Below are 27,756 nucleotides of genomic sequence, written 5' to 3'. Positions count from 1 at the left end.
TTTCAATTTGAACAAATAGTTACAATTGAAATGAATTAAAGTTAATTATAAATTTAGAGTATAAATTAAAAAAAAGTCGAAAAAGTTAGATATTTTTTACAAGAAGTTTAAGGCAGTTTAGTCCATTAATTTTATAATTTATGATAAATAAATTTAATTTTCAATTTAAATTTATTTTCAAACACATAACTCTCATTTTAAAATCTTATAACCCTTTATAAACTGAAATAAAAAAATCAATTATATAAAATGATCATTCATTAAATTAAAAATTAAATCATTAACCAGAAATAAAAAATCAATTAAAAATGATCGTTCATTAAATTAAAATTAAAATTACTAACCAAAAAAATAAGTTATAAAAAGTTAATTTAAATTAAAAGTTAGATATATTTGTCACATATTATAAAATTGATAAACTAGATTCTTACAAATTCTTTTTGAAAATATATTTATAATTTTGATAAAAATATTAACATATTAAATCCTTTAGCCTATAATGAAATAATTAAAAAAAAATAGACAAGGACATTAAAAGAAATAGAGGAACAATTATTAGAGGTCAGAAGAACGCCGTTCATCTTTTTTTCTTAATTTCACTCATATATATATATCCGCAATTTTGATTATTTTGCTAAATATATTCTTAATATATAATTTGGTCATTTTTATCTGTCAATTTTGAGAATTGAAATAAGTATATCAAACCTTTAATTAACATATTTTTGGATATATAATTCTCATTTTAAACCTAAACAGCCTTCCTAAATAAAAATCAATTGTATAAAAAAATTATTTATAAAATCAAAAACTTACAAAATAATTTCTAAAAATAGATCTATTTCAAAAATATTTTGGGATTGGATAATTTATTTCAATTATTCTTAAACTTGACGGATCTGAATATGTAAATTATATATTAAAAATATATTTGACAAAATAATCAAAGTTGTGGATATAAGAAATTAATTTCTCCTATTTATTATTTATTAAATATATAGTATATATAGCTAATAAAAAATAAAATATTGATTCTATTTTAATTTAAAAATCGGATATTACATTTTGTGGATAACTCAGTTTATCCGAAATTATAGAAAGGCATTATGTTTTAAATTGTTAAAAAAAGATTGCTCGATTATGATTTTATTATAACGAGAGGTCACGGAAAGTAACTTATATTGAATTGTATCTTTTGTTGAAAAATGGAAAGTAACTTATATTTGTTTTTATAATGATGGCATGCCATGTAAGTAAAAGCGTTGCCATTTTTGTATTTTTTAACAACAATGACTTTCGTTGTAATAATTAAAATGATAACTGAGTGATTTTGTTTTTTGACGATTTAAAACATAGTACTCTCTCTAAAATTTTGAATAAATTGAGTGACCTAAAAAATTTAATATCTTTTAAAAAACCATAAAAAATTATGACTAGATATATTTCAATCTAATAATATTCTATTTTTATGTCGTCTACCTAGCATCTTCATCAAGTCATACTTCATGCCCTAGCCATTATATTTTAATTATTTTATTCTCACACATGTTAAATTATATTTAAACATGTTCAATAATTATTGATGTGGAAATAATGCATAAAGGCCAACCAGCCAGCTAGCCTACCTAACGAGGTTTATTCATTTGTTTATCTATTGATTTCATTGCAATTACATCCCTAAGTACTTCTTTAAATAGAAAAAAATTTCTTCTTTTGCATTCACTTGATCATTTGAATTCATTCCTATTAAAAAAGAACTGAAGTTCAAGTCATTTCATATCAAAAGGAAAAAAGAACCTTAGTGATGGAATTTGGAGAATCCCCAATTTTTCGTGAGGCATCTACTCCAAAAGGCAAACAATCTTCAGAACCAACATTTCTCACTCGGCTGGGCGTTGATGAACTCTACACATTAGAGGTAATTACTTAAGAAAAAAGTAAAATCTAATTCAACATTTTAAGTTATTTTTATAATAAATTATTCCATATCTGTAGAACAATTCGTAAACTTTTGGTAATAACATAAAAACTCATAGAACATTTGATAAGTTTCATCATATTGGATAGTGTTATTCTATCTGACTTCTAATATAACTCTTTTCTTGAATTTTATAGATGTGGAGAGCATCAGTTACTGAGCTAGTAGCAAGTGGTACATTTTTGTTTACTCTCTCGACAGCCATAATTGCATGTTTGGAATCAACTCAGTCAGAACCTAAATTCATAATCCCAATTGCTATCTTCATCGTTGCTTTCCTTTGGCTTATGGTGACGATCCCTTTATCCGGCGGCCTCTTTAGCCCGGCTTTTTCGCTCATCGCAGCGCTAAGAGGCGTAATAACCTTCGTTCGAGCTTTCTGCTATTCTCTGGGACAACTTTGCGGTGCATTGATAGCTTATCTTCTACTAAAAGCTGTAATGGATCACAATTTAGCACAGAAATACGCTTTAGCTGGCTGCATGATTAACGGAAACGGAGCCGGAGTAAGCGTCGGAACAGCGCTGATAATAGAGATTTTATGCACGTTTATGGTGCTATATGTTGCAATGACTATCATTGTAGACAAGCAAAAATGCATAGATTTAGGGTTGACTATGGTTTGTGTGATCATATCAGGGATTTATGCAACGTCCGTTTTTGTATCGATTACGGTAACCGGACGGCCTGGATACGGCGGTGTTGGGCTGAACCCGGCGAGATGTTTAGGTCCGCTGCTGGTTGTGGGTGGTGATTTATGGGAAGGACATTGGGTTTTCTGGGTGGGACCATTTTGTGCTTGCGTAATTTACTATGGTTATAGTTTGATGCTACCGAAGCGAGGATTTGTAAGGGCAGAGGTGGAAGAAGACCTTGTTAAGATTATTAGGAGTGCCTCTTGTCACTACAACAGATGCTGTTTTTAACGGCGGTATAGTAGGGGCGGTTTTGGCAAATGCCCCACGCCAAGTATTTAAGTTTTATAGGGACGAAACTTAGGGGCGGTTGATAAAATAAAAGTAATTTCTCTTTTCTTTTTTCACTTTTGTAAAATACGATTCACTTTCTTTTTCTTCGTCTCTTTAGCTGTTCGCCACCATCACCTCTTTTTCTTCGTCTCTTCGATTCACTCCGAGTACAAACGCTGTTCTTCGTCTCTTTAGCTGCTCTTCATCAATGATGGGTTTTATCATCTTTCTCAGTTCTCAATTTTTAGGTCTCCACGGTTCTTTTATTGAGTTTTATCATATTTCTCCTTCAATCTGTAAATAGGTCATTGATCTCTCTTAATGATTGGTTTTATCTTCTAGGATTTTCGGTTAATTGATTGATATTTCCGAGCGATTTGCAAAAGTTAGGGTTTCGAGCTTGCTAACGTTTCATCAATTCAAATCACAATCTAGATCCGCACTAGATCGGTAAAGAATCTTCTGTTCATTTCTCGGTAATGTGTTAAACTGTTATTTTTTCTATTGTGATTTTCTCTTCTAATGTTTGGGTTGTTTTTTGAAAATAGGTTCAGATTTTGTGTTATTAGCAATGCTTAAGTTTTGATTGTTCTTTTTAATTGTTAATGATTAGCAATATTACACCCTTTTAGGACCTGTTTAATTGTCAATGAATTAAAACAGTTAATGATTAGCAACATTACACCCTTCAGCTTAATTTTACCTTTCATTAGAAACCTGCATTTTTTGCTTATTTGATCAATGCCAATGGGGCAACATTGTCTTCTGTATTGCAATTATAAAATTGTGATATCAAGCTTATTTCAGTATTTATCTGTACTTTTTACATATGATTTTATTGGTGGTGCTTATGTTGTCCTGTTGTTGTTGCCTTGCTAGAATTGAGAATTGATCATCAGAAACTGATAACTTCTTGAGATTCATTAGCTGCTGATTTTATATGAAGTTTATACTTTAAAATGTTGTTAGCAGTGTTTTGTTAAAATATTAAATACATTTTTCCTATCTTAGGTTATCTACTTATTATCTTTTCATATGCAATAAAACAGCTTATTAGCTTATTAGGTTTAGGTAACTGTTTAAAAATATTACAAGAGTAATTATGACAATTTGTGACAATTTCTATTTGGCATTTATTCATATACTCAAAATCACAATACTACCTTATCTTTTCAGATTCGGATAAGAATGCTCTGTACGACATGAAAATTTGCCTACTATGTAGTAATCATTTTATATTTTTCATAATTGACATGCTAACTCTTATTTTTGTTTACTTTGGCAGATCTTATTACTCGTGAAATCACAAAATCTTGTTTTGACTCTTTGTCATATGGAGATGACCTTTCTTCCCGGGTTTTTCACCATAATGGTTCATCTAATGGTTCACCTAGTAGAGGAAGTTAAACTTGGCGGTCCGGTGCATTATAGATGGATGTATCCTAGTGAAAGGTAAACCATAGAAATTGAGTTCAATTATTTCTTACTCTCTTCATTTTTTTAATTCTTAATTCTTTCATTATTTTAGGGAATTTGTTACTTATAAATCATCTGTTCGAAATAGAGCTCATCCAGAAGGGTCGATTGCTGAGTGGTACATAGCAAATGAATGCTTAACATTTTGTTCTCGGTATCTTGAAGGAGTTGAGACAAAATTCAATCGACCTTTGCGAAATCCAGATCCGCCTACTAATCAATACATGAAATACTTATTTGCAAGTGCTGGTCAAACTATAGGGAGGATTGAAGATATTGTCTTAGATGATAAATCTTTAATTCAAGCGCACCGTTACGTGCTACGACATTGTGATCAACTTGTACAATATCGCCAGTAAGTTAAACTTTATCATGATATTGCAACTTACTACTAGGAGTTTAGTCTTAACATTGCCAATTTTTAATTATAAATGTAGAGAGTTTATTGATATCGAGAAAAGAAAACGGCGTAGACAATCTCGCCTAAATCCAAATGACTTGGAAATGTTGATAAATGAAAAGTTTCACATTTGGCTTCAAAGCAAGGTTAGTACATAATCTGATTGTGTTTGTAGTTTTAACATTTAGAGTTTACCCTTATTGTATTTTTAAAATTTTATAGGTTATAGGTCTAGTGCGTGACTCGACTATCTCTGCTGAAATTGTGGCCCTAGGTAGGGGTCCTAACAAGGTAGCAAGAAGATTTTCTGGTTTCATTATCAATGGAATTAGATTTCATACCAAGACCCGTGAAGAGCAAAGATTGACTCAAAATAGCGGTGTAGTTAACAAATCTGAAGGAGGGGGTGTGGAATACTTTGGAAAACTAAGAGATATTGTTGAATTAAATTACTATGGGAGTTTTAAGGTTGTATTATTTAAATGTGATTGGATTGATGTTCACAATAGTGCTGGAATGAGAAAAGATGAATTTGGGTATACATTAGTTAACTTCTCTCAGTTAATTCATACGGGTGACAATGTAGCTGATGATCCATATATTTTCTCTTCTCAAGCTGATCAAGTATTCTATGTGGAAGATCCAAGTGATCAAAATTGGCATGTGGCTATTAAAATTAAACCTAGAGATGCATTTGATATGGGTCACACGGAAGGAGATGATGATTCTTTTACTTCCATTAGTAGGCAGATATTATGTGAACAAATGCAACCTGCTTGGGCAAGGGTTAATGTAAACAATGACGACGCTTAGCATTTTCTAAGCTTTCATATTTTTATAGCTACCGTTGTTCTGTTTTTATGAGAATAATTTGAAATTGGTTGTCTGTTACTTAAAGCATTTTCTATGCTTTGATATTTTTATAGCAACTACTGCTCTGTTTTTTTGAGGTTATTTTCATGAGTTGTAATCTGTTTTTTGCACATCGCATCAGGTAATTAGTCATTTTTGCACATTGTTTAATTTATTCTTAGTTAAAAGAAGCTTAATTATTTGTATGATTATAGTATTGCACTCAATTGATTACTGATCAGTATTTATTGTAAAATGCAGGATTACAAATGGTGTCAAAGTCTCGTAGCTTGCATAACTTAAGGATTGTGACAGATAGTTCATATTCTGAAGCCTCGATTCAACAAGTGAATAATCAAAATGGAAGCAATGCATCTTCACAATCACAACCAGTTGAACCAGAGAGCTGTCAACCTATTGTTGATACTTGCACAGAAATGATAGGTAGTATGTAAATTCTTACGTACTTTTCAATTATATTTTATTATGTAGTACAAAGTAAGTTAATTAAATTACTTGTAGACAATGATGGAAGGCGATTTAAAAAGAGAGGGAGAACAACAATGTCTTCTGTATGGAATATGGAAAAGGATGAAAAGATATATGTAGAAGTAGATGAATTTGGAGTTCCATGTTCGAGAGAAGGTGCAACACTTGGATCCTTCTTAGGGACTATTGCATTGAATGGGAAATACGCACCATTGGATATGCCTAGATGGGATAGCAAAGATTATAAATCATTTCGTGACGATATTTTAACTTTGGTGCAGGTATAGAAACTTTTACAATTTTAATTTCTATAATTATTTAACTTTAAACTAAGATCTAACTGAATATTATTTGATGTGATAGGAGAAATTTTTGATTCCTCCCGAGACAAAAAGATGGGTTCTTGAATCAGTGGGTAAAAAATGGAGGGATTACAAATCTGACCTAAAATTGCAACATTTCAGTCGCAATAAACCTAAAGATCAAGTTCTAACGAATGTTCCGAAAGGAGTTGAAGCAGCTCAATGGCGTATTTTGGTGAATGGATGGTACACTGAACAAAGTCAGGTTTGTATTTAGTTTATGTGATTGTTTATTTTAAATGATAAATTGTATGATTAATTTTTGTTTTGTTTTTAGAAAGTAAGCCAAATAAATACTGCCAATGCCAACAAGAAGAAAAACAAACAAACTACTGGAAGGAAAAGTTATGCGAGGCTGAGGAAAGAAATGGTAATTATGTGATTAAATTGATTTTGTTTTAATTTAAATCTCTAACAAAATTTCATATTTTTAGGAAATACAAAACGGAAAGGCTCCTGATCGACTTACATTTTATGAGAAGACTCATAAGAAGAAGGACGGCACATATATTGATGATAATAGTAAAGAGCTAATGGTACTCTTATCTCTTCTTTTAAATTTTCTAGAAATATGGTTTTCGGATTTCAATTAACAGTATGCACTCATTTTGAATCTTGCCATTTTTATTAATTCAAGAGATTAATATACCATGTCTATTATTAGGCTGAGCTAGATTATTTTGGTTCTTTGTGAAGGGAAAACATACATAATTGTTTCTGCAGAAGACAATAACTAAATTAATATATATATCCGACCTTTTTATTCCTAGCAATTCCCAATCTCTTGATATTACCAAACTGGGATATATGGACATTTGAATCCAATTAGATTACACAAGCAAACAGTGGAGAATACAACATGCATTAGAAAACATACAAATTTGGTAATGCAATGACATTGGAATGGTGCAAATAATGAGTTTGTTAATTAGCAATTCATTGTCCTATATTACATGTTTTAGTTAGATACTAAAATTTTTGTTGTGAATCTTTTAGGATAAAGCTAAGAAGCTTCGGGAAGAACACAGTGAAGGTTCGAGTACGAATTTAGCTAAAGTGAACGAAGAGATCTTTCAAGAGCTAATGGGTCCAGAGCATAATGGGAGAGTACGTGGTTTGGGTTCTGGAGTCACTCCTATAAAGTATTTTGGACCGACTAGGTATGATGTTGGAGGAAGATGCCATAACACTACAAATGTATGTCAGTCAGAAGAGGTTAAAGATCTTAAGGAACAACTACATAATATGTCTAAAACCGTGGATGCTTTAAAAGCGTTTATCAACAAGCAATTTCCAGGACAATGGACATCTACAGGAGTTGATAATCATCAGGTATTTTTTTATATATTAATTAATTACATGTTAATGTTTGAGAGATTTAATGGATTCTGATAAGTATATCATTTTGTTCAATATATGCAGGATGGTCATTCTTCAAGTTAGTTAGTTTGGAATTCAACTCGGTTTAGCAACATTCAGCAGGCACACTATTAGCAACATTCTAATGCAGGATGGTCATTGTTTTGCAATGCGATTATCTACGACAATTTTTGTTGATTATCTAGATACTTTGTTATCAGCTGTGTTTAGATATTGATTATAAACACTTTTGTTGGAATCCATTTTGGGTCTAGATAGAAATATTTGTAAATGGTTATGATCAGTAAAGAAATTGTTTTAGTAGCATTTTCAGGTTTTATTTTAAATTACAATGCATTTAGTTTGTTTAGGGAAGTAAATAAGTAATCAGGTTCTTTCTATATAAAAAATGTGTCGGATAAGCAAATGTTATGTTGGGGCGGTTATGTAGGGGCGGTTATGTAGGGGCGGTTATAACCCCCCCTACATAAATAAGTACACATATATGCAGGGGCGGTTGAAACCCCCCTTACAAAAACACATATAATTAGGGGCAGTTATAACCGCCCCTACGCTTCGCCCCAATTGTTCAACGTTACCCCGGCAGTCCTTAAAACCGGCCCTACACTGTAGTGGCGCCGGGGAAAACGGCGGTTTAGGGGCGGATTGGAAAACGCAGCTATTTCGTATAGGGGCGGTTATAACCGCCCCTATAAGACCAAATAACCGCCCCTAAATGTCAGATATGTTGTAGTGTGTGCCGAAAAGAAACGTAATCCTGTCTCTAAACTTCCTTTCGTGTGTGTTTAATTAGGGTTTTTAGCTAATTTATGCCTTGGCTCAAAAAACAATTATTTTTGTAATTTTATTGTAGTTTAATTGAAATAAATCAAATATTACTATTATTGAAAGAAAAAAATATTCAATTTCCATTACTTTTTTTTTGGGAATAATTTAGTTAATCTCTCGCTTCTAATTACATAAAATAATTTTTTATATCTTTGACAAAAGTATCTATAATATTATATTTTATTTTGAAATACTTGCCACTCTATTTTTTGAGTACTCAACACGGTTATATTCAAAAGGTGTATAAAAATATGAAGAGCATAAATCAAAATAAAATACAGTTAAATATGTTATATTATTTGTATGATAAATAAGTTGATGTATGGGTTAAATATTTTTACAGTTTTCAAACTATAGTCTTTTTATAAAATGGTTATCGAATTATTAAAAAATTACAAAAATCTACAGTTATTGAACTATTTTGTTTTTACTTTACAATTACTGAATTATAAAAAAAATTACAAACAGTTACCGAATTATAATATTTTTATAAACGGTTATCGAATTATAATTTTTTTAAATGGTTATCGACTTGTTGCATGGTTGTACAACTTTTCCTTGTCTAAATCTATAATTCGGTGTCATTTTGTAAGAAATAAATATATAGTTTGGTAGCTGTTTTGTAACTTTATATAGTTAGCTAACCGTTTTGTAAAAAAATTGATAACTATTTTCAATTTTTTTATAACTCGGTAACCATTTTATAAATAAAAAAAATCATAGTTCGATATCCGTAAAAATATTTAACCTGTTGATGTGCAAAATTTCAAATATACAATGTGTCAAATAAGTAATATAATAAATGTGGAGTATCAACTCTATGGAAAATGAATTTAGTATGTGCAATTAAACTATGAATAAGAATTTTGAAATTTTTAATTGACTAAACTAATAAAAACAGAAAATAAACAACAATTGTTAGGTTTTCTATCACTTGTCGTTTTCAAAAATCTTTATTGCGCCAATATATCTTTCACCTGTTTTTGATACAATCCGTAATTTCCAATTCCATTGAACTTCATCACATCAAATTTGTTCATCATTTCCATCATCCTTTAATCAACTGAACGCCCTCACAATGAAGCTTTAATATCAGCTGATGTGACATCTACGCGGGTAGTGGAATGACCGAAAACGATAACAATGGCACGAAGAATAAGGGATTTTGTAGAATATAATTTGAATAAGTATAATAAATGAAATTAAGATGATAAAAAATCTATCACACACAAGAACACAATAATTTAACGAGGTTCGGCAAATCGTTATATTGATTCTGAGCAGCCGAAAAGAGCTTCACTTATGTGAAATTAATGATTACATAAAAGGCTTAATGGCAAAAAAAACCTAAACCTTTACGACTTGTTGCAATTATATCCAAACCTTTTATTTTTTACAATAATATCCAAATTGCATTATTTTGTTGCAATAATATCCAAATTGCATTATTTTGTTGCAATAATATCCAAATTACACTTTTTATATGAATTTTTTTGAGTTTTTTTGTCATTTTTTGGGACTTTTACTATATTATTATACATCAAAACATAATAATAGCCTAATATCTTAATTGAAAACAACAAGTTTAGCCATCAATTTGACTATTATTGCTACAAAAAATGCAATTTGGATATTATTGCAACAATAAAAATGCAATTTGGATATTATTGCAAAAATTAAAAGGTTTGGATATAATTACAACAAATCGTAAAGGTTTGGATTTTTTTTACTATTAGGCCTACATAAAACGTAGACCTATTACTGCTTATATATCAAAAGTCTAGTTTGGAAGAAATTACATGTTTGTCTATGCTTCTGTCCAATAAGAATGGAATCTCATTGCCCCTAATATATACCAAAATACTAAGAAATTTCTACTCCGAAAAATCCCATTAACGACCGGACCTATCAAGCGGACCACTAGGGGAAAAATTGTAGGTTTGGTTCACTCTCGATATCCTTTTTGGAGTCAACCGGATCTATCAACTGGTTCTATTGGTAGATAAGGCTATAGATCCGGTAAAGGCTTAAATACTCTGAAAATTCAGCGAAAACTTAATGAAACTTTGGTGAAACCAATATGAAGCTAGTACGATTTTTGACACTTTTCACCAATGTTCTATATGTGATCTTCTGAATATTAACTCTCATTTGCTCTTTAACTATTTTGAAAATATAGAAATATGTTCTTTTCCTCTAAAGATGTATATAAATATACAGTTTTGATCTATTGATAATAGAGTATATAAAATTATATATCAAGGTCCGACACTTTTGTACAGTATATTTCACTAAACAATTAAATAATCATATGCTCATTTTAACATTTTCCAACGGTTTATTTATCAGTTACCCCGATTGGACCTTGCTACTTTTGTAGTTTTCCTCATTTTGCACGCCTAATACGACCTAAAGGTTAAAATAACAGAAATTGAAGGAGGAGAAATATGACAATATTTGTTGCTATCTAATTTTGAACACTCTCTTGTCCTATACATATAGTATATATATTAATTTAAACAATTCAAAAAAAAAATAGTTTCTGTTTTGTTTTTCACATGCTTGTTTAAGTTTATGCGTCTTGCATGTAAATGTTTTTCAAAACATATTGACTCATTAATTTATCTTAAGAAACGACAATGTGGTTATGGCCCATTTATGTATATTCTAGTACTTTTTATGATGTATATGTGCAACAGTAATCGAACTAGAAAATAATAGAAATATGTCTACTACTCTTGACTTCTACTTCTAATACTTCAGCATATTATTTTAATCTTTTTAATTCTTAAACATGTTAAATTCCATAATTATTTAAGAGGAAACCATGCATATGCATGCAGGCCAGCCAGCCAAGCTACCTAACAGTTTAATGCTATTATTTATTCATTTGTTTAATTTATCTATTAATTTCCTTGCAATTACTTCCCTAGGTACTCCTTTAAATAGAAAAGATTTTCTTCTTTTGCACTCACTTGATCATTTGAATTCATTTCCTATTCAAAAAAAACTGAACATTTAAAGTTCAAGTCATTTCCTATAAAAAAAACGAAGAATTGAAGTCATGGAATTTGGAGAATCCCCAATTTTTCGTGAGGCATCTACTCCTAAAGACGGGCAATCTTCAGAACCAACGTTTCTCACTAGGCTGGGCGTCGATGAACTCTACACATTAGAGGTAACTAGTAACTACTTAAATATATATAATTCAACTTTTTTTTAATTTAAAACTAGTTCTAGTTAGGTTTTGATCTAAGAATTTTAATTTTCAGTTTGTGAGGTTCTTTCTCATACTTGCATTTCTTATGTAATCCACAAATTTAGCTTCAATTTCCTAATTATTAACTAAAAAAATTTATTATAATAGAATTTCTATCACCATTGCATGTTAATTTTCAGGCATTTAATCAGTTTATATAGAGCTAATAAGAGCTAAGAAATTTGATACTCAAATTTTACTTGACTTCTATTAATAATTTTAACTTTCTTGAATTTTATAGATGTGGAGAGCAGCCGTAACTGAGCTAGTAGCAAGCGGTACATTTTTATTTACTCTCTCAACGGCCATAATCGCATGCTTGGAATCAAATCAGTCGGAGCCTAAATTCATAATCCCTATTGCCATCTTCATTATAGCTTTTCTTTGGCTAATGGTGACAGTTCCTTTATCCGGCGGCCTCTTCAGCCCGGCGTTTTCGCTCATCGCAGCGATAAGAGGCGTAATAACCTTCGTTCGAGCTTTCTTCTATTGTTTGGGACAACTTTGCGGTGCATTGATAGCTTATCTTCTATTAAAAGTTGTAATGGACCATAATTTAGCACAAAAATATGCTTTAGCTGGCTGCATGATCAATGGAAACGGAGCGGGCGTAAGCGTTGGAACGGCGCTGATAATAGAGATTTTATGCACGTTTATGGTGCTATATGTTGCTATGACTATCATTGTAGACAAGCAAAAATGCATAGATTTAGGGTTGACTATGGTTTGTGTGATGATATCAGGGATTTATGCAGTGTCGGTGTTTGTATCGATTACGGTGACCGGAAGGCCTGGATACGGCGGTGTTGGGCTGAACCCGGCGAGATGTTTAGGTCCGCTGCTGGTCATGGGTGGTGATTTATGGCAAGGACATTGGGTTTTTTGGGTGGGGCCATTTTGTGCTTGCATGATTTACTATGGTTATAGTTTGATGCTACCAAAGCGGGGATTTGTGAGAGCAGAGGTGGAAGAAGATCTTATTAAGATGATTAGGAGTGCCTCTTGTGCCGAAAAGAAATGTAATTCTGTGTCTAAACTTCCTTTTATGTGTGTTTAATTATGTGATTGTATAGCAAGTGTAATTCTTTAGGGTTTTCAGCAAATTGATGCCCTGGCTCAGAAATATCATTTTTGTAATTTTATTATAAGCTTAATTAAAAGCAATTAAATATAATTATAAAAAAATTAATTTTCCGTTGTTTTTCTTTGGGGATATTTAGTTAGTCTCGTCTAATGAGTTTTGCCTCCCGCAAGGGATCTACCCGGTTCGAGTGGGGATTAGTCTGAATGTGGAAGGCTTAAAGGAGTCGTTTCATAGTTGGAACCCGTTCAGGACACCTCATGATCAGATCAAAAATTATTCATAATTGTTTTGATGACTAAAATACGTTAAATTCTAGAAAAAAATTTCACAAAAATTCAAACTTTCAAATTTATCCTGAAATGTAGTATTTCTTTTCAATTATTTCCAACTCTAAAATGGCATGTGATTTTGCTCATGTGGCACCTGCGTGGCGCTGACGTGGCATGACACACATGACACCATGTCAAATACTAGATAAAAAATGCAAATAAATGCTTAAAGTTTAAAATTTAAGTTGAAACGATTTAAAGTTTGAAGGTGTAAATATTTTTGAAAAAAAATCTAGAAATTTATTTAGGCTTTTAACCTAGTGCTTGCCCTGGTGGCACATGTGTGGCACGCCACATCAGCGCCACATAAACAAAACCGCATGCCATTTTAATGTTGGACATTATTGAAACGTAATCGTACGTTTCAGGACAAATTGGATAAAATTGAAAGGATTGGATTTTTGTGAAATTTTCATAAAAAAAGTTTGGCCTTTTGTAATTATTTGGGCTGATATGTATTAAAGTCATGTCTTCAATTTTACGAGTCCTCACAGTCAAATTCAAAAGGCGAATAAAAGTGTGAAGGATCTAATTAATAGAAATAAAAAAACAATTCAATATATCATGTAATTTTTAGTCCTAATTACTTTAAAAAAACCCCACCTTATAATATTTTTTCGTTTATACCCTGACTTAGAAAAAAATTCATTTGTACTCTTTTTTTAATTTTTTGTTTTCATCAAGTACTAAATTGATCTCTTTTCATGTGTAAAAAAGACTAAAATAATCCTTCATATTTATCTACTATTCTAATTACATATTAATGTTAATAATTGAACAAAAATACCTTCTTCTGTAAAAATTTAATTGATAATAAATATTTAATTTATATTAATTAATATATAATTATTTTAAATTAAAATCGCAAAAAAATTAAAATTTATATAAAATAAAAATAATTTATATTTTTCAAAAAATAATTCCGGACCCCTCTCCGAAAAAGTTGCAGCGTGCTTCTTCCTCCCATGGAGGAAGGAGCAGATCCACTCCTTCCTCCATGGGAGGAAAGAGCAGCTCCTTCCTCCCATGGAGGAAGGAAAGATCGCTCCTTCCTCCACTCCCATGGAGAAAGAGGCGGATCCGCTCCTTCCTCCCATGGAAGAATGATATGGAAGGAAGAGCATTAAAATTAAAAAAAAAATTAAAAATTAGCGGATGTGAAAAATCGTAGTACTACGGTGGTAGGTCAAAAAAAAATTTAATAATTTAATTTTTTAATAAAATATTTAAAAATAATGAATTATAGGATATAATTGAATATTTTTAAAGTTAGAGGACTTATTTGTATTTTTTCAAATAAGAAAATATATGGTGTAACCCTTTTATTTAGTTGTTATTAGCATTTTAATCCTTAAATTATTTTAATTGTCAATTGTATCTTTTTTGGGGTAGAGACGAAAACGAAAAATCAAAAAAAGGGTATAAATAAACTTTTTCCTAGATCAGGGAATAAACGAAAAAACATTATAAGATGAGATTTTTTTTAAATAATTAGGCCTAATTTTTATGATAAATATGCGTACAATATTGAAAATAACAATATCATAAATAAGCAATATAACAAAAGTGGAATATCGATCCCTTGGGAGAATGAATATGCTACAAATTTAATCAACTAATCTATTATTTAAGCTACATAGACATGTTTTTTCCGACAGATAAAAGTGATAAGAGATTGAAGCGTCCAGTGATGATCTCGTCTGAATGACAAGTTAGCAATCCACACGTTTGAATTCAAGAAATTTGCAATTCACTTCATGCCACACCTGCAATTTAACACACACTATTATAGATTCTTGCTAGAATTGGAAAACACCCACCAGAGTTTTAGTGAATTTGATAATAATCCGAGGGGAATCGATTTTTAAATTGAATGCGATAATATTTGGTTAACTGGTCAAATAACAATCTCAACCTAAAATGCTCCTAAAATTCACTTAAAATTCTAACAAAATTGGAGTCAAATTTTAATGATCAGACCGTCATCTGGTGGTACGGACCACCGTTTGCCTGTGTCGAACCACTACTCAGTCAATATTTGTAAAAATAAAAATCGACATAAATTAGAAAAATTAAACAGTAAAATTAAAAAATATATATACAATTTTACAAATTTTAAATATATCTCAAGAAGGGGGAATTTTATTTTTTCCTCGAGAACAAATTAAAAGTTTACAAGTCTCTCAAAAATATTACTATTATAATTAAATCTCGTACCTTTCCATAATTCAATCGTAGTTGAACTACAATTATATTTTCTCCATTTTAGTTGAGCTAAAAAAAAGAAACTATCGCACGCACACGTTGCTGAATACTGAGTTACCAAAAATCAAGGTAACTCAGTTCGCAGCCGGAGAAAAAAAAATGGTGGGCCAAACCAATCCAACACAAATCAGCTTACACTATTTATAGCTTCCCAGAATTGGCTGTGGCAGTGTCTGTCGCTGTCGTGCTGTGTTGGCTGGCTTGGCTCCCTCTGTTCTGTCGTATTTCAGTCTCTCAGTTTATTTGTGCTAAAAACAAAAACAAAAACAAAAACACAGATTTTTATTTGTTTTCAGATACCCAATAAAAATCTTTGTGAACCTGTTGGATATAATCAAGACTGGATTTTCTTTCAAGTGGGTGTTTTTGTTTACTTCAATGGCTTCTTGTAAGTTCTCTTCTTTTTCCTATTGGTGTTGTATTAATTGATGAATTTGGTAATTGTTTTGGTTTATGTCTGTTGGGTTCAGAAAATATTGGAGATTTTTTTGTTGTGGTTTTTGATTGTTGGTTGGAATTGGATGAAGATTGTGTTTTTTGTTTTTGCATAAAAAAAATTGAAAGAATTTTGTTTTTGTTATTAGTTCTTTGTTTGTAGAAGTATTTGGCTTCAAAGTTGAATGTTGGGGTTTGATGCATAATCGTTATGATTAGAATGAGATAGAAAAAATGAGGAGTGGTCGAGTATAGGCCAAGAGACAAGGGAGTTGGAAATGTATTGAAATTGTTTGGCCAATTGTAGTTTAGACCTCGAGGAGATACGACGAATGGTAGAGTATAGGATAAAAGACAATGGAGTTGAAAATGTATATAAATTATTTCACCAATTGCAGTTTAGAATGATAGAATATAGGCTAAAAGACAAGGGAGTTGAAATGTATAAAATTTGTTTTGCCAATTGCGGTTTAGACCTGTAGAAGAAATGACGAATCGTAGAATATAGGACAAAAGACAATGGAGTTGAAAATGAGAAATAATTGTTTCACCAATTGCAGTTTAGACCTCAAAAATGCGGAAGGTCGTCTTTTTAAGTTATGAAGAATAGTAGTTAGACTGTTGCATGATTACAGGATGGACGAGTCAACTGAATGTAATCATAGAGCAGGGGAATTCTTATCTACAAGATGTTTGGTTATTTTGTCATAACTTTCATGCAATTGTGTGACTAATTTAGGGGTTCCAATGAGATTTTATTGTTATACTGATGTCCAAAATGATTTTCACATGCCTTAATCTTCCCCTTATTTGGTTCATACAGGTAGCATAGGAACTCCGAATGTTGGAATATTAAAGGTGGACGTTGGCAGAGCAAAAGTTGATAATTTGCATCAATGTAATGGTACAAAGGCGTGGTTCGGTAGAAGACAACCGCACTTTCGAGGGGTTGCGGTATCATATCAACCAAAGAAAGCATCCATCTTACATTGTGGTCCGACGCCGGAAACAGAATGTGAGTGCTTTTCTTGGAAGAAATTAACTCTACGCTCTTGCTTAGGTCAACACTATTCCCAGGCCTATGTTTGGTAAAGTTGATGCTCAGAACCACTACTGTTTTTTCCAGATAAGATAAGATGAAAGTTCACTGTATTTAGTTATAATATTCTGGCTAGCTATTGAGAAACATACCTGTTGCTTTCTTCAGGGCTAACAACTTAGATTGGTCTTATATCCTTTTTGTGTACGTTATAATTGGCTAATGTGAGCTTCACCAATTTTTTGTTGATTTTAAGATATAAGACCCAATTTGATCGGTGAGCCTATTTCCTGTTCTAAATATAATTCAGGAACAGCCGGAACATCCTTTTGAGCATGTAGCTTTTATACATAGTAGCGAATGTTTAATTTAAATTTATAATGTTGTTGGATGCTCCATATACCCCATGCATATAACTTTTGACAGTATTTGAATAATCTGTCCAAAAGGAATTGATGATTAAGAATGTTATGTATTTCAATTGCCGCATAGCTTATTTTAAATGCTTTATTTTCTAGCTGCTACCAACAGCGTGGACGAAAAAGAGACAAAATCATCTGGCTTGACAAGACCACTTATTCCAAATTCAAGTGAGGTGAGCACCCAACTATTAGTTCTGTTACAAATGACTCTTGATTGCCTTTGGTTTTTACTTTTGTTATTATTTTTTGTGCTGTTACAGCTCTAAAGTTTGTTTTTATATGCCATTACTGGTTATCCAAGCTTTCATTTTGACTTTTCATTTCGTTAGCATTATTTTGCTATCTTCTGCTACTTTTCAAGTTAAATAAGCATATATCAACTATTCTGAAGCTCATATCCAAAAGTAAACATTGAAAATAAATGAAGCAGCTTGCAAGTTGAAGCAAGAACTAATCAAACAATCCAAACAAACTTATTTTGGAGATTACTTTTGCCATCTGTATGCCATTAATTTGAGCTGTTTGTGAAAGTGTCATTCTCAACCAGGCAAAAGCCATAGTTAATAATTCCTTTATTTTTTTTTTTAGATTTGAGAAAATCTTTCTGTGCAAGCACTTATTCAAGTTCCATAGCAGATAATCAAAAAAATTGTGAAATCCTGTCGCATAGTCGTCTTAATTTCTCAACTACCCTTAAAACATTCCTCATATCCTTTGCTAAAATGAATATAATGTTTTCCTAGAACCAATGACTAGTTTTAGCTTCTGTAGTATCTGTACTATTGTTTTCATAACCAACCATTTCACTTCTAAATTTAAATGTCTTTGTTATGGTGCATTCCGTATGATGTTTAAAATATATTTTTTTTGCCTGAATGAATGTCTTCCGCAGGTTGAATCTCTTGTCACAGAAATATGTGATACAGCAACTATTGCAGAATTTGAATTGAAAGTAAGCAATCATAAACTGCTTTTACTACTCTTCATAACTTGATTATATCTGAATACCTTATTTTATGTAATTTTCTGATGTTTCTGATTTCGTCATTCTGTTGATCCTTTCCTACTGCCTGTTATTAGCTTGATGGATTTCGGCTATATCTGACGAGGGATATAACTGAGAAAAAAAAAATTCAATCTCTGTCTGCTTCTGCTTCAACCTCTGCCCTTGCTCCTCCCCCTGCCCCTGCTCCTGCTCCTGCACTAGTCAGTTCGGATTTATATGGGTCATCAGTTCCTTCAACATCTTTGGCTATATCCAAACCAGAACCAGTTTCAGGAGTCCAATCTATTATTGATAGAGCTGCAGATGAAGGCTTGAAGATACTGCTGTCTCCAAGGGTGAGACACTTACAAATGAATTCTCTTCTTTATTTGAGCTTGAGGCACTGAATCATCAATGTGCAGGTGGGTTTCTTCCGGAGATCTCGAACTATAAAGGGAAAGCGTGCTCCACCATCGTGCAAAGAGGTAATAATTGATGAGATCATGTCAAAGTAACTGAATTGTGTAGACCTAGAGCTTGCAATTATTGACTGTATTTACACTTTGCACACTCTTGGTAGTTGGAATATGGAATAGAATTATGCACAGAAAAATGCTAAAGCATAAATTTTGTTTATCATGGATTTTAGATGATCTTCTTATTTAATGTTCGATTCTTTTTTTCTATTTCGAGTTCTTTTGAAAACTTTACTTTAGTTATTTGTTAAACAATGTTTTTGCATGTTACTTTGCGATCAATGATGATTTCTTGTATGCTTCAAGAGAAGAAGACTACTGCATTTCAACTATGTGTTTTTCAAGTTTGGTCGACATATTCGAAATCTTTTTTTATATTTCTTTTGATATTTCTGCGCCTAGTCATTTATTAGAGCACAAATTCCACTCATGTAGTAGTGTTCCCGTGCAGCAATCTTCTAATTGTTCTTGATGTTTTCTACATCTTTCATTGATTGTTTTTCCGGGATAATCGAATTTCTCCCGTTGCAAGCTAGATGCGAGAGCAAGGTAGTTGCCACGTGCAACATCACTGCGATGAAAAAGAATAATTACTATAATCTCCCTGAATTTAGGTTCGAATTACTGGTTCCCCCTCAATTTTTAAAGAACGCTATTTCCCCCTTTATTTTTATGCTTTATATAACTGAAACAACCTTACAACAAAGTGTTTTAGTCAAAAAAAAATAAAATATTAGGGGGGAAATAGTAATTTAAAAAGTGAATGGGGAAACAGTAATTCATACTTAAACTCATGGGGGGTAATAGTAACTAACCATTAAAAAATGAGACTATAGTAACAAGCATGCTATCTAAGGTTGAGATTTCTATTAGAGAATCATTTTTGGGTAGATTGTTTTGCCTTGTTCATGCAAGGTCATCTTGGGTATGCTTATCAACTAATTAACCAGTTACTACATGTTCATCTTTTGTCATACTACTTCACTATAATTCTATTTTTGATCAACAGAAGCAAATAGTGAAAGAGGGTCAAGTAATTTGCTACATTGAACAGCTGGGTTGTGAACTCCCACTTGAGGTTAGGTCCCGTGATTTTTATTGAATATGATATTCGTTTTCTATTGAATATGAAGCATGTTCCCATCAGTTCTCGTGGTTGAAATGAAAGTCTCCATTGAATGATTCACAACATTTATCACTACCCAAGCTAGTAAATTATGGAAAATGCCAATTAGTACTAGCAATGAAAGTCCTTATTTCATTTTCATCTTTTGCAGTCTGACATATCCGGTGAAGTAATCAAAATATTAAGGGAGGATGGGGGTAAGTTCACTCCTCTTTCCGTCCTTTCATGTTGCGGATTCTTCTTATTAGTTTACTCGTATTTTTTGTCTCGAATTCTCATGCCTGTTTAACTTGACAGAGCCTGTCGGGTATGCTGATCCTCTTATTGCAATTCTCCCATCGTTTCCTGGCATAAAGAAGCTTCAGTAGGTCTTCTAATTTATCTTTTCAAAGCATTCAGAACATTATCGCGGTGAGCCATTTGCGATAGAATGCAGATTATTTGTGTAGTCAACTTATCATTGCAGTTTAGTGGTGATCCATAATTATATTTAGTACTCGCCATTTACACTTTCTCAAAGTTTTGACATTGCTTAAGGAAAGTACTCGAAAAGTAGAACTTTTTAGGAAGAAATTGCAAAAGGAGAATCCTTACTACAAAATTAGCTAATTCCTTGTTTTACATTTTAGAGCAGAAAATCTGACAATTGTTGGATCCAAGATTTCAGTATATAAGACAGTAAAAACTCAGGATTTCTTCTTTAATTTTTTTATTTGTGTGTTCTTATCATTAGTTATTATATTTGGCAATGAAAGCTTGATGTGATGGTGATTATAGTGCGTCTATTACCTCTAAATCAGGTAAAACGAGCTAGACTCGTTTGGTTCAATTATTCAGCGGAGCTGATAAATGCGCGGATAATTGACAGTTGGTGGTTATATATAGCCGATTTACAAAATTGTTGATGTTGGTTTATAAAATGATTGATATAGGTATGATTTGTATCTAAAAACACAATTTTTAGTTTACAAAATGAACATGTTAGAGCTGATTAAGGAGGATTAATTGTGATTTAGTTTAGAGATTGATGGAATTAACAAAAATAATAAGAGAGCTTAAATAAAAAAAATGTAAGAATTGATGTGTGAAAAAATGGGATTGAAGTGGATATATATAAAAAATATTGTTAGAGATTTAAAAAAGTTTAAGAACTATTAAAAAACCTTAACCTTTCATATAACGGATAAGTTAAACTATATGGTAAAATTTGATAATTCATTTAAATTGAGTCGTTCATTTTGTCATTTTTACGTAGTTTAAGAAAACATAATAATGTTTTGATTTTTTAATTTTTCTCTTTTTTCCTTATTATATCCTTATTTAATTGAGCCACCAAATTTTATTTATTTGTAAATATCAAAAAATACTAACTTATTAATGGATTTTAAATAGAATAATATAAGAAGATTAAGTTTAAAAATTACTACTTTTAGAAGTTGACAATTTTATTAGAACGGAAGGACAAAATATACTATATTTATTGAAAGTCGGCTTTCAGATTTGTTTATCATTATTATATAACACTAGTTATATGTATATTTATTGAATTATTTTTTAAATGTAAGATAAATATCAAACACCTCAAACCTGTATATTTAACTTAATTATAATTTAAAATGTAAAAAAAAACCTTTAAAAAAATTATCATAAAATAACTAGAAGGAAAATTAAAAATTGGAAGTTATAGACAAAGAAGAGAAAATATACTTGATATTAATTGATTAATTTTTTCTCTACACAATACTAGACATATATAAGCTAATTATTACTATATTCTATGTAGTTCCTTCTAGAACCATCTTGAATATTCTAGTACTCCTCTTATATTCAATCTACCCTAACCTTAATTAGTACCTGACAGAATACTAGTTGGTGTAGGAATCTGCAGTCTTGGTGGCTATATAACTTACGTATACTAATTTAAAAACTGCGGGCATATATGGCTTATTCAATGAATGAGCTTCCGAGTGACATACTGCTACAAATCCTATACAGACTTCCTCTGAATCTGATCCACAGGTGCAAATGTGTTTGCAAGTTTTGGTCATCACTCATCTCTCAGCCTTGTTTTGCTGTCGAATATCTGCTTCGAACGAAACTCACGCCTCCACCAAACCCTACCTTATATTTTCGTTTGTATACCCCGAGAAATTTCAAAACTTCTCCTCCCAGACACTCTACCTATGATGATCGCCACAAATCGTGGTCCCAAGACTCTCCGGCCCTTTCCTTCGGCTTTCTTCCGCTCCCCGAACCAGCCATTCGGCTTCTGTGCACCAGCAACGGCTTAGCATTGTGCACAACAAGTTACGACTGCGAGTGTATATACTATGTTTGCAATCCTATTACGAAGCAATGGCTCACTCTTCCTCCTCCACCAACGTGCACGAATTTTGCATTAGTAGGACTTGTTTGTTACGGTCATTACTTCAAGGTGGTGAGGCTGGTCAGTCCTTGTACGTACACTAATGCAGTTACCTTCATGATGACCGAAATACGCACAAGCTTCTTCAACGCCGAGACATTTGATTCTCGGACTAACCTATGGAGGGTGTCGGCAATGATAACCATTCCGCGCTCTATTTTGTTCTGCAAACCCACTAATGCAATTGAATACAAAGGGATTTTACACTGGGAAAGCGGCGAAAGAGACTATACTACCTCTACAATTATGGCATTTGATCCGAATCTGGAGAAATGCCGTTTGATACAAGTGCTTGAAACCATGCCTAATCATCCAGGTATGTACGCCACCGGAGTGAGCCGTTCAGGGGAAGACCTATATCATGTGCATATGCAGCTAGACGATAACTTATCAGTTAATTGGAGAATTTGGAGACTGATTGAAGCAGAAGCAGAATGGTGCTTGGAACATACATTTAGACTCACAGACCTAAAGCTGATCGTTGGTGACAATTGCATTCGTCCATCAGATTTGAACAGTAACTTGCTGGCTATAGACCCTATTGACCCAAATGTTCTGTATTTTCATACCAGGAATAATTATACAACTCGTGATCGGGGCATTATCTCGCTCAACATAAAGACCGGAAGAGTGGAATCGGTGTATTTTCCTTTTCATTGGCCAGATCCGACAGCATCTTTTTCTGTATACCAGTATATCATGGCCATTCCGTTTGTGCCGCCGAGCTGGCCTACATCCCTTCCAAAGATTCATCACCAAGATATGAAAGTGTTTAATATAGTACCAATCACATCCATTTGATTATTGATAATGACAATACACAAGTTTTTAAATTTTCTTAAATAAATACTTACTGTATGTTTAATCAAATTCTCATAGTTCATAGCTATGATATTATAGTGCTGAAAAAAAAATTACAAAATGCTTGCTTTGGCTATAACTAGTTCAAACGTTCTAGTGTAGTAATTGAAACAGAGAGATGGACCTTAATCAGTCTCCAACATCTCAAACCAAACTATTATATTCATAACAATCATACAGAAACATTCCATATTTGCAATAACAATCTGAAAACTGACTGCAAAAGAGGTACCACGTCGATCATCAAAGAATTCTAATACAATTAACTAATTTCAGGACCTTTAACTAATTTCAGGACCTAACAATTAAGAACAATAAATCAGTTCTAGTTATGAGCATGCATCTCATAGCGGCAGACAGGACAGTAATGGCTATTCTCCAACCATTTATAGATGCAAATCCCACGGAAGAGGTGACCACAAGGCATTCCGGCGGCGAAATCCTCCAGTTCCTCCAAGCAGACCGAACAGCTTTCTTTTTCGCCAACGCGTCTTTTCTTCCCTTGTCTACCATCTTCTGCATCAGCATCAACACCACCCCGAAGCTTAACACACTTCAATCTCCTCGACTTGGAAACAATAGCCACCATTCCACAGTTTCGTGATTCATATTCCAAACGCGACTGCCTCATAATCAAATCCATTGCTTCTTTTTCAGGATAACTACGAACGCTGCGATTCAGTATCTTGATGTTGAAGGCAAAGACAACGTTGCTGTTCTTTAATTTTCTTGATGTACTAAAACACATACACAGATATGTATTTTCTGCCTACAATTGAAGGAAGCTTGCCTAAAGTAATCAAACTGGTTTAGCATTGATTAAATTGTCGCTGGTTTAATAATGAGTAAGAAACTAAGTTGGTTGTGCCCTTTAAACCTCACATTCTTCATCTTACTTTCTTTGAAGTTTATTTTTCGGTAATTTAACTATCAATTAAAACCATATATTATAAATTTTAATTTTGATTATTTGACAAAATAAAGTCAAAGATTTTTTACATTCACAACTTTACCATTTTTTCAAATATATTTTTAAAATATAATTTGGACAATTTAGTCCGTCAATTTTAAAATTGAGACAATTAATATTCAAGCCACTCTATATCAATTTTTGAGATTTATTTTTATAATTTTTTGAATCATGAATAATTATTTTACATAATTGATTTTTAATTTTATTTTATCAATTATAATAAATAATAATTATTAATTAGTTAATGACATTCAACAATGTTATATATAAAGTAATCAATGAACCTGTCATATAATTCATCCTCGCGAACTAGGTTCATGTAGGTATTTTTCATCAATTGCAAAGAACAAACTATCCGCCGCTAATTAACCATGAAAGGTGGAGAATTTTTAAACAGACTTGATCCACCACATCATTTGTGGACTGAGCCAATCATATTATAACACGTACGTCATTAAATATTATAATAAATGTGTACTAGTTTTGATGGTGTTATTACTTATTAGAACATCACCATCATTTTAATGATGTGTTACTATACGATTAACTCAGTTCACAGATGACGTACTAGACCGAGTCTATCTAAAAAAAATTGGAAGGGTGACTTTCAATTGGGTCTAAATTAGGGGTATTTTGGTAAATGAGTTGTAGGTTTCCTTGGGAGCGTCTTCTTAAGCCTTGTCCTTCAAGGTTGGGTCTTGCTATTTTCATCCATTTTGCTTTGAATACCAAGCTCTAAAAAAACACAATTTGTCCTTCACCACTAACAATTTCTGAAATGGGTATTCCAAAACTGGTTGAATCTCTGATCTTTTAAGCTATAACCCATCCGGGTCTTCTTCATTTTGATCCAAAAGTACTGTTCCATTAAAAGAAATTTCATCTGGGTCGTCGTTTTTTCTTGATTTAGTACCCAAGAATGCTTCAGTTAGGCCCTAATTTTCCAGCTGAGAACAAGAATTCCAAGTTTGTCTCTGACAATGCAAACCCAAGTTGCAATGTTATGACAGGAAATTTCAAGAACCCTTGCACAAACTTCAGATTTGGGCATTGTAGGTACGGAAGCAACTGTTTTTTTGCTCATGGAACTGGTGAAATGATGCCTAATTTGCAACTGGGTAGGGTTTGGAATGGGGTTTATGGATTAGGAAACCAATCAAATGTGTGTAAAATGTTCTATTTCAGGAAAGAATGTGCATATGGGGATAAGTGTAAGTTTCTTCATGAAAATCCTGAGAAAACTGTTAAGAGTTCATCTGTAAGTAGAGGATTTTCCAGGCCATTGATGAAGAAATACAGACTCTGTAAGAAGTGGGAGATTACTGGAAGCTGCTCATATGGGAAAATGTGTTGCTTTGCTCATGGACTTGCAGGTTTTTCTTGTTTCTAATTGCGTTACTTACTGTTATTGTTGCTTGATATAGATAGCATCTAGGTAGCACGGACATGGAGAACGGGACACCGCGAAACTGTGTTATTTTGAAGTCTTAACATGTCGATTGAATGAGGTATCCATGTTAGCATTAGTAATTTTTGTAAATTGAACTAAAAAATTCTCACATTGTATTGATGAACATTGTCAATATTAGTCCTTTTTAGTGAAGAATTTTCGGGTAATCTGAAAAGTATGAGGGTGTTTTTCGAGTTTAAAAACTTTAAACATTTGCTTGGATGCCTACATTTATAGAGTTTTGCGCAAAGGCATTGAAAGGTTACTGTTCATCGTTAACTATGTCGCAAAGAAACTTTGGCGAGTACTATGTTTCAGTTTCTTTGTTTCGTTTTGCGAAAACACTTCTAGAAACTCTGAAATTTTTATATTTAAAACCTATTTTTGGTTTCGACGTTTCCCATGTCAGTGTTTTCCGTTGGAGCATCTTCATTTTCGTGCAACATATGAGCATTTTTGACTTGCTACTCTGGAGATAAGTTGCATATGAATTTTCAGTTTCTATAGTATATTTCTAACTATAGTTTAGAGCCTGAAGAGATGCTATTATTTCCTATCAGATATTTGGTTGAGCTAACTTATACTGGTTTTACTTTGATTAACAGAACTCGAGAGGCCTAGTGAGCAGATTGAATTGGCATCCTGGTTTTTGCCTGCTAAGACTGTAGAGACTCTTGCTCTGGAAAAAGATGTGATCAGGACTAGTTTTAAGCGGAAATTGGAGGAGCTTGAGTGCAAATTTCAGCAGAAAGAAGTGCGAAAAGCTAGCGGCATTTATGCGGATTGGATTGATGACATGCCCTTTCTGCATAACTCACTCAACAAAGAAGAATAATGCAGTTGAAGTTCATCCTTGTCAATATCAGGAATCCTAATTTTGAATCGGAGAACGTATTCAGTTTAGTCGAAGCTATAACATTTTGATTACTTAGAATATCCTTTATTCCAAGCTCAGACAAATTAATCCTAGGAGGAAGCTGATTTTTGAACTTCATTGCAACAGAAGGCTCTGCTCTATGTTCTGTTTTCAACTAGTAAACCGTATCTTAATACCAATATGTTCTTCAATCGTTCGAGTATCCGAATATGTAATGCAACGGATAGGAAAATATAACAAAACTGAAACTCTTCTATCAGAGAGCCTCATTACAGGTAGGATGTGCAGAGTTGAGCTGAACCGACAAACCGAACTGAATTAACAAATTCGATTCAGTTCAGTTTTGGTGGTAGTAAACATTCAATTCAAATTGATGATAATAGTACCAAAAAAATCAAATTGAACTAAAACACCCATTAGACACGATTGATTTTGTCTGGTTCAGTTCAAAAATATTTAAGAGTTTTAGAAAATCGTGTCGATTCGGTTTTAAAAGTAAAGTTTCAATTCGGGTTGGTTTGAACAATGATGCACGCACCCTTAAATGCAGCTTATGAAAGAAGGAAAAAAGTAAATATACAATCAAATTTCTGATTAGCAATGAAATAAGATTTATCAAAAGAAACAGCTAGCTAAGGCACCGTTTGGATTGATGGTTTTTAAAATCCATGGATTTTAGTAAAATCGATGGATTTTAAATTAATGGAATTTAAATCCATAGAATTTAAAATCCCATCGTTTGGATTGAATATAAAATCAATGGATTTTTAATATTATTTATGGAAACTAATAAATAGTATAACATTCCATCATCTATAAAAAAATGGTGGATTTGGACTTTCCCACCTAGTAGGTGGGAAATCAAAATCCTAAAAAATGATGTATTGTAAAAAATGAGGGAATTTATAAATCGATGGATTCTATTAAATTTTTTTCTAGACAAACGATAGATTTTGTTCAAATCCATGGATTGTTTAGAATCCATCAATGCAAACGGTGCCTAAAAGAAATTCTGAT

The 27,756-nt window shown here is 32.3% G+C and overlaps 7 protein-coding genes across 7 annotated transcripts; 6 read left to right on the top strand and 1 right to left on the bottom strand.

The window, feature by feature from the left end:
• The first annotated feature begins 1,681 nt into the window (after positions 1-1,681).
• Positions 1,682-3,420, top strand: LOC126681401 (probable aquaporin TIP1-2). Its single transcript, XM_050376940.2, has 3 exons — positions 1,682-1,918; positions 2,116-3,194; positions 3,289-3,420. The coding sequence occupies exons 1-2, from the start codon at positions 1,805-1,807 to the stop codon at positions 2,902-2,904; spliced, it is 903 nt and encodes a 300-aa protein (XP_050232897.2). The 5' UTR covers positions 1,682-1,804; the 3' UTR covers positions 2,905-3,194; positions 3,289-3,420.
• Positions 3,421-4,947: 1,527 nt separating this feature from the next.
• Positions 4,948-8,211, top strand: LOC126682746 (uncharacterized). Its single transcript, XM_050378498.2, has 8 exons — positions 4,948-4,968; positions 5,936-6,118; positions 6,197-6,444; positions 6,527-6,730; positions 6,803-6,895; positions 6,960-7,061; positions 7,522-7,857; positions 7,948-8,211. The coding sequence occupies exons 2-8, from the start codon at positions 5,944-5,946 to the stop codon at positions 7,966-7,968; spliced, it is 1,179 nt and encodes a 392-aa protein (XP_050234455.1). The 5' UTR covers positions 4,948-4,968; positions 5,936-5,943; the 3' UTR covers positions 7,969-8,211.
• Positions 8,212-11,756: 3,545 nt separating this feature from the next.
• Positions 11,757-13,186, top strand: LOC126682748 (probable aquaporin TIP1-2). The gene is made up of 2 exons (XM_050378500.2): positions 11,757-11,911; positions 12,234-13,186. Exons 1-2 carry the CDS (start codon positions 11,798-11,800, stop codon positions 13,047-13,049), a joined length of 930 nt encoding a protein of 309 aa, XP_050234457.1. The 5' UTR covers positions 11,757-11,797; the 3' UTR covers positions 13,050-13,186.
• A 2,477-nt stretch (positions 13,187-15,663) lies between these two features.
• On the top strand, positions 15,664-20,857 carry LOC126682731 (uncharacterized). The gene is made up of 9 exons (XM_050378481.2): positions 15,664-16,058; positions 16,929-17,120; positions 17,663-17,739; positions 18,459-18,518; positions 18,647-18,907; positions 18,974-19,036; positions 20,037-20,105; positions 20,305-20,350; positions 20,451-20,857. The coding sequence occupies exons 1-9, from the start codon at positions 16,049-16,051 to the stop codon at positions 20,519-20,521; spliced, it is 849 nt and encodes a 282-aa protein (XP_050234438.1). The 5' UTR covers positions 15,664-16,048; the 3' UTR covers positions 20,522-20,857.
• Positions 20,858-22,092: 1,235 nt separating this feature from the next.
• LOC126681400 (F-box protein At5g49610-like) lies at positions 22,093-23,379 on the top strand. Its single transcript, XM_050376939.1, has one exon. It carries the CDS (start codon positions 22,093-22,095, stop codon positions 23,377-23,379), a length of 1,287 nt encoding a protein of 428 aa, XP_050232896.1.
• A 185-nt stretch (positions 23,380-23,564) lies between these two features.
• Positions 23,565-24,731, bottom strand: LOC130015521 (uncharacterized). Its single transcript, XM_056105844.1, has 3 exons — positions 24,697-24,731; positions 23,798-24,176; positions 23,565-23,705 (listed from the first exon to the last, which is right to left on the bottom strand). The coding sequence occupies exons 1-3, from the start codon at positions 24,729-24,731 to the stop codon at positions 23,565-23,567; spliced, it is 555 nt and encodes a 184-aa protein (XP_055961819.1).
• A 317-nt stretch (positions 24,732-25,048) lies between these two features.
• On the top strand, positions 25,049-26,930 carry LOC126680025 (zinc finger CCCH domain-containing protein 39-like). The gene is made up of 2 exons (XM_050375056.1): positions 25,049-25,785; positions 26,468-26,930. Exons 1-2 carry the CDS (start codon positions 25,332-25,334, stop codon positions 26,695-26,697), a joined length of 684 nt encoding a protein of 227 aa, XP_050231013.1. The 5' UTR covers positions 25,049-25,331; the 3' UTR covers positions 26,698-26,930.
• The last annotated feature ends 826 nt before the right edge of the window (positions 26,931-27,756 follow it).

Source organism: Mercurialis annua, linkage group LG5, assembly GCF_937616625.2.
Source record: "Mercurialis annua linkage group LG5, ddMerAnnu1.2, whole genome shotgun sequence".
Classification (NCBI taxonomy): domain Eukaryota; kingdom Viridiplantae; phylum Streptophyta; class Magnoliopsida; order Malpighiales; family Euphorbiaceae; genus Mercurialis; species Mercurialis annua.
This window is presented reverse-complemented; position numbering and strand designations above follow the sequence as displayed.